Source organism: Trichosurus vulpecula, chromosome 1 (assembly GCF_011100635.1).
Source record: "Trichosurus vulpecula isolate mTriVul1 chromosome 1, mTriVul1.pri, whole genome shotgun sequence".
NCBI lineage: Eukaryota > Metazoa > Chordata > Mammalia > Diprotodontia > Phalangeridae > Trichosurus > Trichosurus vulpecula.
The window spans coordinates 38,013,632-38,027,710 of record NC_050573.1 but is presented as its reverse complement, the minus strand read 5'-3'; the positions used below and the strand labels follow the sequence as shown (position 1 = coordinate 38,027,710).

The 14,079-nt window shown below is 46.1% G+C and overlaps 1 protein-coding gene across 4 annotated transcripts in view; it reads left to right on the top strand.

Annotated features, from left to right (window-relative positions):
• The window catches only part of RILPL1 (Rab interacting lysosomal protein like 1), a 53,459-nt gene that overhangs the window by 34,822 nt on the left and 4,558 nt on the right, over positions 1 to 14,079 (top strand). For 3 of the 4 annotated variants that reach the window (XM_036742338.1, XM_036742337.1, XM_036742339.1), the window contains exons 5-6: positions 8,407 to 8,576; positions 10,276 to 10,368. In XM_036742338.1, coding sequence (XP_036598233.1) covers positions 8,407 to 8,576; positions 10,276 to 10,368 — 263 coding nt within the window. Of the gene's footprint in view, positions 1 to 8,406; positions 8,577 to 10,275; positions 10,369 to 13,048; positions 13,148 to 14,079 lie in introns of all 4 variants that reach the window. The other variant, XM_036742336.1, reaches the window with a different exon arrangement.

Here is a 14,079-nt window from a genome sequence, read left to right as displayed (position 1 = left end):
GGCCTCAAGGCCGCAGGTTCCCCACCCCTGGCTAGTGGATGGCTTTGTTTGGCTTAGCTGACATCAGGAAAGACAGACCTGAAGTTCAAGGCCAAGTCTGCCTCTTCTCCAGCAGAGCCCTGCTCTTTGCCCACTGCTGATTTATCTGTCCCCGTAAAGGGAGCCTCTTCCCATCATCCTTCCTTGGAACAGTCTGTCCTTGATCTCAGTCTGAAATGGGAAGAACAGTGTCCCAGCCCCATCCCCAGCCAAAACCCTAGTTCTTCAGCCCCATCTCCACTCAAATTCCTGCCACTCCTGGCATTTTTGCCTCGTAACTTGATAGTCTCCCATTTTTTTTCCCATTCTGGACTCATCTCTCCCTCTTGGAGCTGAACCCTGTAAATGTCAAATCTTCCTCACACCCCTGCTAACACACAGAGGAAGTCTTGGGCAGTTGGGAGCCAGAGGAGCTCTGTTACCAACTACCTTGTGACTTTGGGCAAGTCATTAACTTCTCTGGGCCTCAGTTTCCTTGTCTGTAAAATAAGGGAGTTGGACTAGATGGCCTCTGGTATCCCTTCTTGCTCGAAATCAGTTTGTTCCTCCCTTCTAAGTCTGAATCTCTTCATTTCCGAGCCAGAGGAGGACAGAAACCCCTCCCACATGGCAATGAGACATTTGCCTGTTGGCCAAGGACGGTGACCACACTTGCCATATTTGCCTTTTGGATGGTGCAGATGGAATAGGAGTGACTTGGGCCCCTGACCCCTTGGTCTTGTGGCTTTCTGGAGATGTGTCCAGCCTGTTTGTAGGAAGGAAGCACATCCTCAGACTGACACTCAGAATCACCATTATACTGAATTCTGTTTATTCACCAAAATAAAAATGGCGGGGAAAAGGAAGGGCAGTGCCTACTGTGATTCATAAGAATGATCTGAGTGTGGGCTGGGACCTAGCGACCTATGGCAAGAATGTGAGTGAGTCATAGGAAATCAGATGGCATGGCCAGACATGACCCACCACAAACCAGGTGACGATTTAATACAATCCGATCAACATTTATGAAATACCTATTCAGAGAAACTAGGAAAATTTATCCAGTAGCCACCTATTCATTCATCCATTCATCAAATGTTGATGAGCGCCTCCTATGTTCAAGGCACTATTGGGGTAAGCGTCATTTCAATAAACACTTATTAGATGTCAGCTGTGTGCAAGGTACCATGATAGGTTCTGGTTAGAATGCATCTGGAGTATGGTTTTCAGTTTAGAATATCACATTTTGGGTTTTAGGAAGAATCTTGATAAGCTTGTAAGCATCCAGAGAAAGGCTGTCAGTCTGAAAGCATTTATTAAGCACCTGCTGTGTGCCAGGCATTGTGCTAAGGGCACAGAAAAGAAAACAAACAAAAAAGATCACAGCCCCTGATATATGATAGAAAGCATTCTTGTTCCTGTATAGTCTAGGCTAGAGAGTCTCTGAAATCCCTCTTAAAGTCTGGGACCCTGGTATATATACACAGAGAATTAGGTCCATGGTAATTTGAGGAGGGATATACGACTAAGCCCTGGGATAATCAGGGAAGGTTTCTCCAGGGAGAGGCTAGTTGGGCTGAACTTTGGAGGAAGGTGAAAAGGATGTCCATCCTTGGCTTGGGTACAGAGGCAGTCAGGCATCTTGAAAGCAGAGGCTAGTTTCCTCCTTGTATCTGTATCCCCCCCCTACCCCAGCATAATGCTTTCATGCTGTAGGTGCTTAAATAAATGCATGATGAATAATAAATGCTTGTTTTTGGAAGTTCAGGGAACAGATGGTACTGAGTGTTGGCATAAGACAGGCTAGGTGGGTTTGAGTCAGACTGAAATGTCACAGTGAGGAGTTTGTACCTTCTCCTGAAGGCAGGAGGGTTCTTGGCTCACAGTTTACCTCTCCTTCCCCACTCCTTCCCTCAGAGACTTGAACATACCTATTGATGCTTCCTTAGACACCCCAGCTGCCCAGGTCCTCGGTCTGCTCCATTCCTGTGGCCAGCATGCAGCCACCTCAGCCATCACCCACAATCTTGAGTCATTCCATCTTTCCATATACCTAACAATCCCTCCCCCTGTTCTCCAACCTCACCGTGACCTCTATTATCCCTGCCCCCCAGTTCTTTGCCAGGCTGTTACTCTGCCCTGGCCACAATCTCAACCCCTTGGGGAGCCAACTCAAACCCACCCTATCTCAGATCTCTTGCCTGTCACCCTTGGCCTATTGCTGCTTTTGGCTTCTCAAGCCCCACCACCTACCTCCTTCCCTGCCATTCATGTGCCATAGGGCAAACCTTGAGGAAGTAACAAAACTGTGTTGACTAAGTCCACTCCAAGGTAGTGTTCTGTATTCCTAGCTGGGCCCTCACTGTGGCAAGTTGGCTCCTCAAGCCTCCTGTGGCTCCCCTTCCCCACCCCACCCCCTCAGTTAAGGATCTCGCCCAATACATCACTGGAAAAATGGAGGCTCTTTGCTGTGAGTTCCCCAGCCTCACCTCCTCTTCATCTCACATAACTCAGACATCCTCCTCCACTATCTCCTATGAAGAGGTGGACCTTCCCCCTTGCACATGCAAACCCCGCTACGTGCATCTTTAATCCTGCCTTCTCCAGTAGATCACCCCCTCTGTCACCCCAGGTCTCTCAAGTTTGGTCTCTCCCTATCTGCCAGCTCCTTCCCCGATGCCTTCAAGCCCTCCCACGCCCCCCCCCCATTCTTTAAAAACCCTCCTTTGTCTCTCCTGGCTTAGCTTCTGTCCCTCTAGACTTTGCTACTGAGACTCAAACTTTCAGACCTTCTACCCTGTAGCCTCCTTCTCCCATTTTGAGCTCCTCCTACTGATTTCTATTTCTTCTCTTCTGGGCTAAGTTCTTTGAGAGAGCTGCCTGTACTTACTGTCTTCACTTTCTCTCTTTTCTCTTCTGCACCCTATACATCCTGCTACATCCTGGCTCCCAAATGCATCCATCCGAAATGGCTTTCTCCAAAGATTTTTTTATTGGTTTTTTTTGGGGGGCCCGGCAATTGGGGTTAAGTGACTTGCCCAAGGTCACACAGCTAGTACATGTGTCAAGTGTCTGAGGTCAGGTCCTCCTGACTCCAGGGCCGGTGCTCTACTCACCGCCACCTAGCTGCCCCAAACATGGGTCTCTAAAATGCCAGATCCAATGGCCCTTCCTCAGTCCTCGTCTGTCTTGACCTCTTTGCAGCCTTTGACACTCTTGGTAACCTTCAGCCTTCTTCCTCTTGGTTCTTCTACTGTGCGTACACATCTTTTCAGTCTCCGTTGTTGTTCGGTCATGTCTGACTCTCCTTGACCTTATTTGGGGTTTTCTTGGCCAAGATACTGGAGTGGTTTGACATTTCCTTCTCCAGCTCATTTGACAGATGAGGAAACTGAGGCAAGCAGGGTGAAGTGACCTGCCCAGGACCTTGTATGTATTTTCTGTGTATACCTTGTATGTAAAGACAACTCGTTTGAATATACCTTATACGTGTAGATAACTCTCCAGATGTTGTCTGCTCCTGTAAAATAGGAACTCCTCGAGGTCAGGGACCATCTACTGCCTTTCTTTGTGTTCCAGTGCTTAGCGCAGTGCCTGGCAAATAGTAATAAGTGCTTGATAAAGCATATTCATTGACTGACTGATTGAATACCAAAGGCAACGAACATTTATCAGCTGCTCTGACTCCTGCCTTCAGAGAGCTTTTATTCCAGCTGAGGAGATAACATTCTAAGGTCTCTTCTGTGTCTAACATTCTACAATTCTGTATGGGGTTGTTTTGTTTTCACATGTGATTTTATTAATGTGCAGAACTCCTAGGGTGGTAAGTCTCTCCACTGATGTATATCAGCAGCCCATCCACAACTTGGCATTTTAAAGACAGTTCTTAGGGCACTGAGACATTGTGACGACCATTTTTCCTACATGAATACCTTCTTGGGTTCTTTCTATCTGAATCTTATATACCCAGGGTGATATAAGCTAGTTTGTCTAAGAGGAAGGATTTGAACCCAGGTCTTCCAGACTGTAAAGTCAACCGTCATCCCACTGCCAATCAATCAGTCAGCAGTAGGCAATTATTAAGTGCCTACTATGTGTCCTGCAATCTGTTAGGTGCTGAGTATACAAAGACGAAAATGAAATGGGCCTTCTCCCACATGTGCTGACATTCAATGCCATATTGTCCCTCTGACTGTGTCACAGACATGAAACAATACCAGCCAATAGAAGGGCCCATTGAGGTAGATTCTTAAGTGCTACAGTTCCAAGGAGAGATAACTCCCTGGCAGGGCTAGGCTGGGCTGGTCTCATGGAAGATAGACTCTAACTGGGCTTAGGAAGACAAATACTCCCTCTCTGTGAGCCTGTCCATAACTTCCTTAATAATAAAATAACGATAATAAATAATAGAAAACTTGGTGAATATAATAGGGAAGATGGAAATAATTGTGCTGCTCTTCCACTGTATGAATAGAAGAATCTCAGGATCATGCCACATTTAGGCGTGGCATCAGTAGGAACTTCCTAACAGCAAGAGGTGTCCCAAAGTGCCATCGGTTGGTTGCCTCAGGAGACGGTGGATTTCCCCTTGCTAGAGGTCTTCACACAAAGGCTTGGATGGCCACTTGTCATTGCTGGGGTTGACCTGCCACCAGCTAGGTGATTTAGTGCATAAAAGAAGGGATTCTGTGTCAGCTACAGGTTAGACTAGATTGTCTCTGGGGTCCCTTCCAACTTGGTGACTCGGCGATTCTGTAATAGAATAGAAAGAACCCACGTAGGAAAAATGGCATGATCAAAGGCAGAGCTGTAGTTAAATGCTAAAAATCTGTAGATTCAGAGATCAGTGTGGGTTTATTTGGTTATAGAAGGGCTTTGTGAAGCTGAAATACAAGATAAGTGAGATGGTAAGAGGGGCCTGATGAGTATAAGTCAGCAAGTTCAAACAAAGAATATGCTGAGATATTGGGGTGGGGGGAACTGGTGGGGTGAGCAACTGCCAGTGACTTTGGAAAGCTCATGGAGTAGAGAAGATGTGCCACAGGATAGGAATTGGACGTGTCTTTTTTAGGTTTTCATAAAAAGGAAGTGAAAACAGTCTATATACTAGATACTGGAAATTTGGGAGCAGCTAGGATTTGGGGGCACTGCTAGGTGCAGTGGATAGAGCACTCGTCCTGGAGGCAGGACCAAATCCAGCTTCAGACACTTACTAGGTGTGTGACCTTGGGCAAGTCACTTAACCTGGATTGCCAAAAAGAAAAAAAAACAAAACAAATATGGTAAATTTGAATTCAGTTCCTGGAAAATTCTAGAACCTAAAATTTGTTTGCAGACATTTAGAAATGGAGGCAGTCATCACTGAGAGCCAGTATGGCTTCATCGAGAACAGTTCATGCCAAACTAACCTCATTGTCTTTTATGAGTGGTTTACTAGCCTGACAGATTGAAAGACTGCTGCAGATATCACATTCATGGGTTTTAGCGCAGAATTTGATAAGATTTTTCATTTTACTCTCATGGACAAGATGGAGATATAGAAGTTAGGGGATGGTAAAGGTAAGTGAGTTTAGACCCAGCTGAATGGCTGAGTTCAAAGAGTAGTCACTGATAGTGTTAACTCAGAAAGTATCTAGTTGAGTGTCCTAGGCATCTTTGGTTTTCCCTTTGTTGTTCAACTGGATCATAGCCATGGCTGTTAGAGGTGGAAAGGCTCGGCCCAACACCCCCATTTTACATATGAGAAGAATGAGTCGCAGAGGGACTCTGATTTGCCCAAGGTTACATAAATTTTTTTTCCACTTAATAGTATTTTATTTTTTTCCAATTACATTTTAAGGTAGTTTTCAACATTCATTTTTACTAAGATTTTGAGTTCCAAATTTTTCTCTCTCCCTTCCAATCCTCCTCCCCAAGACAGCAAGCAATCTGATATAGATTATACGTGTACAATCATGTTAAACATTTCCACATTAGTCATGTTGTGAAAGAAGAAACAGAACGAAAGGGAAAAACCACAAGAAAGAAAAAACAAAAACAAAAAAAGGAGAAATAGTGTGCTTCGATCTGCATTCAGACTCCATAGTTCTTTCTCTGGACGTGGATAGCATTTGCCATCATGAGTCTTTTGGAGTTGTCTTAGATCCTTGCATTGCTGAGAAGAGCCAAGTCTGTGAAAGTTAGTTATCACATAATGTGGCTATTACTGTATACAGTGTTCTCCTGGTTCTGCTCACTTCACTCAGCATCAGTTCATGTAAGTCTTTCCAGGTTTTCTGAAATCCACCTGCTCACCATTTCTTGTAGCACAGTAGTATTCCATCACAATCATATACCACAGCTTGTTCAGCCATTCCCCAACTGATGGGCATCCCTTCCATTTCCTGTTCTTGGCCACCACAAAAAAAGCTGCTATAAGTATTTTTGTACATGGGGCATGTAAATTTTTAATAATGACTTGGATGAAGGCATGGAATCCAGGGTTTTCAAATGCACAGTTTTCACAAACCTAGGAAGGAGAGGGTCCAAAAGACCTCATTGGATTTAAATGACTGGCTAAATATGCTGAGATGAAATAGAACAGGAATAAAGGGAAAGTTATATATTGGTTCAAGAAATCAGAAGTATTGGATGGGAATGCTGTATGGCAAGAGAGTAGTTTGTGTATATAAGCTCTGGGAGTAGGGTACTGCAAGCTCAGTATGAGCGAACAGTGTGAAATGGCAGCCCAGAAATGAATTTGAATGTGGGTTACATTAACAGAGGCAGAGTGGTAAATCTCTTAAGAAAAAAAGCTTATAGAGTACTCTAGTATTCAGAGTAAGGGTGGGTAAGATAGCACAGCTATACTCTGCCCTAATCATATCACATCTGGACTATTGTGTTCTGGGTGCCATCTTTTTTTTTTTTTTGGAGTGGGGAAGACAAGGTAATTGGGGTTAAGTGACTTGCCCAAGGTCACACAGCTAGTAAGTGTCAAGTGTCTGAGGCCGGATTTGAACTCAGGTTCTCCTGACTCCAGGGCCAGTTTGCTATTTACTGTACCACCTAGCTGCCCCTGGGTGCCACCTTTTAAGAAGGACCCTGACTCACTGAGCAGGTCAAAAGGCAGATGACCAGGATGAGCACTGGTGACCATACCTAATGAGAATCATTTGCAAGAACTGGGAAGCTTTAGTTAGGAAATCAAAGACTTGAGAGAGAGGGTGGATGGGCTGGCTGTCTTCAGATCTTTGAAGATCTGTCATATTTAAGAGAGATCAAAGATATTTTCTTTTCTTGGCCTCAAAAGGCAAAAGGAGGTTAGAAGCTGAAGAGGGGCATATTTAGATTCCACTTCCTAACAATCAGAACCATCCAAAAGTGGACTAGGCTGTTTGAAGAGGTACAGGGGGCACTATTCCAGGAGGTCTTCAGTCTGAGATGGGGGACATTTGTTCGGGGAGATAAGGACTCACCTAGATATCCGCCTAACCTTTCTAGAATTATAGAGAGGTGTTGTAGAAGGCTTTATTTCTCAAGTGAGGGCTCTCCTAATTCAGAGATTCTTAGGACAGGCCTCAAAGGATTGGAATAAGTGGAGAGGATAGGAGAGAGGACATTTTAGGTAGAAGAAACAACATAAATGCATAGAAATGAGAATGACCGTGGTTTATTCAAGAAAGAGTGAGGAGACTGACCTTGTGTGGTGGGAGACAAGGCAAGGAAAATAGATAGGAATGAATGAGTAATGAATGAATGAAAGAGCTTCCAGGTGTTTCCTGTGTGCCAGGCACTGTGCTAAACACTGAGGATACAAATAACAAAAGACAGTCCTCGGTCCAAGTCACTCACAGATGGTGAATGGGAAAACGGGGCAGTCAATAGACACTCCCTTTCTAGATCTGAACCCGTATCTTCCAGACTCTAGTGTTGGCTCTCTATCCACTACACCATGCGCCTCTGAGGGGGATATGTATATGTGTATACATATGCACACATGTCTATATATATATATATGTACCCACATATACATACATGCACATATTTCTACATATATGTGTGTATATGTGTACACATATATCATATTACATATACATCATGTGTGTGTATATGTATACATACACACAAGTGATATCTCCGGTAGGAAGGAGTCGCACCTGCCTGTATCCCCACTTAGAAGGCAAACGATAGGCCCAGGCTCTGTTGATTTTGATCTTCCGGGAGAAACAGAGCTGAGCCCTTGAGCAGGTAGGTGGCACCCCTGGTTCTTAAAATAGCTCTCTCCCTAAAAGCTGCTAATATCCCGCAGCAGCAGAGCTTTGAAGCCGAGGCTCTGTCAGCATGCAAAGTCTCCGAGCTTTTACAGGCACCGAGGGATGTCATCCGTGTGTGTTTTGCATCCTGCAGACGGAGGTGGGGGGTGAGGAGTACATCCCAGAGTCAGAGAAAGCAGCGATGGAGAAGGACCCGAACCGCCCCCGCTTCACGCTGCAGGAGCTTCGAGACGTGCTGCATGAGAGGAACGAGCTGAAATCCAAGGTGTTCTTCTTGCAAGAAGAGCTTGCTTACTATAAGAGGTGAGCATCCCTACAAAGTGGCTGAGGCCAAGAGAGGGCTCCCTGACAATGCCAAGAACGTTGATTAAGCACCTGCTGTATACAGGGTGCGGTGCTGAGGTGGCTTCTCTGTGTCTGGCAGGCAGGGAGAGAGGGCTCCCTGACAATGCCAAGAATGCTAAATAAGCACCTGCTGTCTGCAGGGCACTGTGGTATGGTACAGACAGAGATGCTTTATTAACTAAGGTATGGTCCCTGCACATACCACTCATCTTCCACGGCCCAGCCCAGATCACAGATTCAGAGCTGAAAGGAACCTTAGACTCCCATAAGTTTTTAGATGAAGAAACAGAGTAGCTAATAGACTTGCCCTGGCTAGTCTGAGGCAGAATTTGAATGCAGGTCCTCCTAACATCAATTAGAATATTTTTTTAAAAGCTTTCCCTGTTCCCCCAACATCTCAACTTCTACTGAACTAAATAGTTACACACTGTTAACCTTGGCAGTAGGACATGTGTTCTAGTTTCTGACGGCTTCCTGGGTGTACATCTGGTTTCCCCTCTTAGACAGTGAGCGACTTAATGTACCCTCTGGATGCCTGACCCCTTATCTCCTCTCCCATGGCAAGTACATCAGTTCAGACCCTCTCCCTTCTGACCTAAACTGAGTTTAGGGGAAAGAACACAGAATTTGGAGCCAGGAGACCTGGGTTCAGATTTCAGCTCTGACCTTGGGCAAAGCAATTCACCCTAATGCCTAAATGGGTCCCTGTCTCTTGCTTTGTAAAATGAAGGGGGGTGGAGTTAATGAACACTAAGGACGCTTCCAGGTCTAAATCCTCTGTTCCTCTTGTCTCCTGATGTTCCTTCTGTGTCTAGTCTCTTCCCTTACCTGTCCTCCACGCTGCCCCATAAATAACCTTCCCAAGAGTTCTGCTGAAATCATGTCCCTCCTCCCCTTGCCTACTTTGGCATTCAAGGCCTTTTACAAACCCACCTTTTCACACTAATTCCCATTCCAGCCCACCTTAATTCTTTTTTCCCTTTCTTGTCTTGGTCCCTCTCCCCTCCCCCATGCTTGGAATAGCTCCACCTCCATCTCTCTGGGTCCGGCTCTTCCCTTCTTCCAAGGCCCTACTCAAATATCACCTTCTCTTTGACCTAGGCCTGACCGTGTACCTTGCCCTCACCCGCCCCTGACAAACATGATCCCTTCTCAGATTTCCCATAAGCCCTTTGTCCTGGACCACTCCTTTGGACCCACTTCACTTTCCCTCATCTCTGCTGTTTGTATACTTGTTTTCCTATTTCATTAGATTGTAAACTCCCTGGGAGCAGGACACATGTCATATCTCCCTTGTCTCCAGAAAGCCAACAGATGATTAATAAATGTGGAATTGAATGAAATACGAAGAGTAGCATTTAACTTTCAAATTTTCATTCATTCATTGAGATGTTTTTTAAATTTAAATTGAAAAAAGAAATACTGATCCTTTTAGTTTCTCACATTTGAGCAAAGGCCTGAAATAAAGAGTTTTATGTATGTTCTCTCCTTCCTTAAACTGTCCAGACCTGGGCTGAGGACACTGGCGCTCCCTGCCCTGATAGCCTCCCCCTCCCCCTACTCCAAAAGCTGTCAGACGTGTGGCCTGTGAGATGGACCAACCTCGGCGGGATCCAGGCTCAGGTCATTCACCAAATGTTTGTTCACATTTTTTCAGCGAGGAAGATGAAGAAGAGAGTCGAACACCCCATCCCACCCCCATCATCCACTCCAAAACATCGCCCCAGCCTGAGTCTGGGATCAAGAGACTGTAAGTGAACCTTTGTGATAGACAGCTTAGCATGCTGTTCTGGGGTTCTAACAAGTAGTCAGCCTCTGCCCTCCTACTCCATCTGAGGCTGGGATTCAGCCTTTTTACTAACCCCAGAAAGCTGAAACATAACCCAAGCAGGGGGCGGGGGGAGATGGTTGGCCTTGCCCTGACCAGTGGTTTGTGTCCATCTGTCCCTGGTTTCCCTCCTTGCCTGGGCACCTGGCTACGGTCAGTGAATGGGAACGGGGGAAGGGAGGCGAGGATTGGAGACTGATGTTCTTCTGACCTGCATGGGCATTGCTGGATGCCTGTTGGCCAAGCATGGGGGAGCTTGAGCTTGGATTAGGGGAGGGCTTGTCTGAGAGCAACTGCCTGTAAGGACCATTAGTAAGCGTGAGGGTTTTTTCATTCATCCTGAAAATAAGAATGCCCTGTTCAGAAATGAAACCTGTAGAGTGGGTACAGGCCCTCTGTGCACATTCATTCATCAGTCAAAAAGCATTTATTAACCACTTCTGGATAGAAAGATAAAAATGGAATTGCCCCCATCCTCAGGGAGTTTACAGTCTATCAGACTCATTCACTCCATATAGACTTAGCCAGCCCCTTTGGCATGGGTACTGTGGGTCCCTGCCTCAGGAGGTGTCTGTTGTCTCTTGATGTTGCCTGGCTCGAGGCTTGGTCATGTCCACCAGGTCCTCCCTGTCCCCAGGCTCCATCCCTTGGCCAGCTCCCTCCACATCAAGCCCCTACAGTGACCTGGAAGCTTCCCTAACCCCCAGGATAGAGAGGAGGCCAGGGAGAAGGGAGGGAAGTGGCCAGAAACGCCCACTCTCCTTTCCCAGAGTGCTGCGGTTGGCACCATCCTTGTGGCAGTGCTGGTTTTCCATGAGATAACTGTGAGAATGAGCTGCCACAGAAGGGCTTTTGATGGGGCCCAAGGCAGGACACTGCTGGCCTTTGTGTCCACCTCTGCTGCTGACTGACAGCTGTGTTTGTGCCACCACGCAAGTGGGGGGGCCTCTCCCCACCCCCATCCTTGGGACAGGAAGAGGGGGACAAAGCAGCCTCATGGAAGGAAACTTGAGGACGAATGAACAGGACTTAAGATTAGTTACAAGCAGGTCTGCCTCGGCCCATCTTCCTGCTTCCCTCTGCTTGTGTCTGATTTCCCCAGGCACTGCTAAGCTCAGGGGCTCGTGGGGAACATTAGTCACACGTGAGTAGAGAGGCCTCCCATCCGCTAATCCTACTTACTGGAGGATGGGCCTGCTGGGCCCCGTCCCAGCTCTGTGCTGTTAGTCAGACCTCTCCAGCCAAACAGCCCCAAACTCTTTCTTCTTCTTCCAGGCTCTCCACTTCTGTCCTTCTAGCTGCCTTTCCTGCCCTCCCTTCCCTTGGTCTCTAGCTGCTGGTCTCAGTGGTAGCTAGTTCCCCATCTACCCAGCTCTCTGAGAGCCAGGGAAATCTCACTCCAAACTGCTGTTAGCAAGGCTGGTGACACTTTTTAATATTCATTTTTTTAAAATTTTGCGTTCTAAATTTTAAAAAACGGAATGTTAAAGATTGTCTTTACATGTAATTTTGGAGAAAATATTATTAAAAGAAAAAAGAAAAGCTGACCACAGAGCATAACAGTGGCACCCAGAGGAAAAAAATCTAAGAATAACAGCACTGCTAAGCTCCCAGGAGGAAAGATTTGGGGTCACCCAGAGAAGGTCAAGAATGGAAAGACTAGTTGACCCCAACTTAATTCTTACTACACATCAAACATCCTGCTCCCTCTCCTTGTCTTCTCTCCCTTCCACACACAGCTGGTGTTTGCCTGAGTAAGGGATAAAGAAGGGGCAAGTGACAGAGGGATTGTAGGAAAAATTGGAGAGCATAGTGATTCAAAAACACTGGGTAGCCAGTCTTGTGCCTTTCAGGCAGGTCCAACCTTTGGAAAACCTCCTACCACCCCAAGCAAAAATGATCTTCCCTTCCCTCTCCCTTATTTGCCATGATCCTGAAATCCTACCATTAGGGCTTCATTTATCTGGGTCTTCCTGATCTGGTAATAATGTAAGTTGTCCACTAAAGCATAGGTGGAAATAAATGATTGTTTGGGTGACGGCAAAGCCCTCCTGGCTAGAGGTCCCTTTGGAAAAGGAGAGCAGAGGGTATTCAAAAGGGTAGAGTCTAGCCTCTCCCTTGGTGAGACTGCACAAAGCCAGGGCAGCAGGGAGCTCGGGGAATCTGTGCTCCCTCTCACGGTTTGTACTGCTGCACCTGCCATTAATTCTACCAAAGGTGGATGAATGAAAAGACATTTTATCAAGGGTTTGCTATGTGAAAAGCACCATGCTAGTCCCTGGGAGTACACGCAGGAAAATGAGCCAGCCCTTTCACAGAAGTGCAGATTGTAGAAGCCCACATTCCAAGAGGGTGGACTCAGCTGCAGGGCAGATTGAAAGGCCTTGCGGTCTTCAGGGTGCGTTGCCAGGCACATGGTCATACATCTTCCTTAATGTTAATTTCCATTGAGACCACATCCATTTCTGATGTGCGACCATATGACAGTACCCAAGGCTTTAGTGTTGACAACCAAAATCTTTCATCCATTGCTCCTGGGCAACATGGTACCTAATGAATTCACAGAGGTAGCTTAAAAGGCCTTGTGTTTCCTACTGTGCAGACATTTTCCAATATTTGCCCTGCTTCTGGAGACCTTTAAATGGAGCTGTGTATACCTGGATAGTCATGGAGAAGTCATGAGGAAGGAATCAGGTTCAAGGTTTGTAGATTGAGGGATGGAAAAGACATTAGAATTACTTTCCAGATGAGGAATCTGGGACCCAAGGCCACACAGTGAGTAGATGGCAGAGCTGAGATTCAAACCCAGGTTCTCTTGATGGGAATCCAGCAGCAATCTTTCTTCTGCATCCTGGTGCCTCCCACATCCTTTCCGGGGGGAAGGGCGGGTAGTTCCAATGGAAAGTTTGTGCCCCTTCCTCAAGAGGGGCCTGCGCCTTTGGGCATTCCAGGGTCGGCCTGTGACTTTCCCCATCACCCAAGGAGACCCTTTAAGCCCTAGCTTACAGATAAATCATGCATGTAACTGAAAAGGAGGATAGCAAGTATAATCCAAAGTCCGAAGAGAATCCAAAACTCTTATTTTATCTAACCCAGTTTAAAAAAAATGAGACACTTTTGGTGAGCAAAACTGATTTGAGTTTCACCTTGAACTTCCCCTTTGGACCCTCTAGACCAGGGGTGGAGAACCTCCTACCTCGAGGCCACATGTGGCCCTCTAGGTCCTCAAGCACAGCCCTTTGACTGAATCCAGACTTCACGGAACAAATCTCCTTAATAAAAGGATTTGCTCTATAAAACTTGGACTCAGTCAAAAGGCCATACCCAAGGACCTAGAAGATGACAGGTTCCCCACCTCTGGCCTAGCTCCTTAGGCCCAATTGCCTTCCTGAGCCTCATTTGTAAAAATGAGGAGGTCAGGCTTGGATGACCTCTAAGGAAGTTCCCTTCCAGTTCAGAAGCCTAAGATTCTACATAAATGTGCCTGGTTTTGTTCAAGTCAACAGATATTCTTAACATTCCATAGATAGGTTTCTGACAGTTTCGTGTAAGCTAAATTTGGGTATGTAAAATGCTATTTGAGGTGAATCTTTTTTCACCATTTTTGAAAGTTTGGGTTTTTATAGAGCAGGT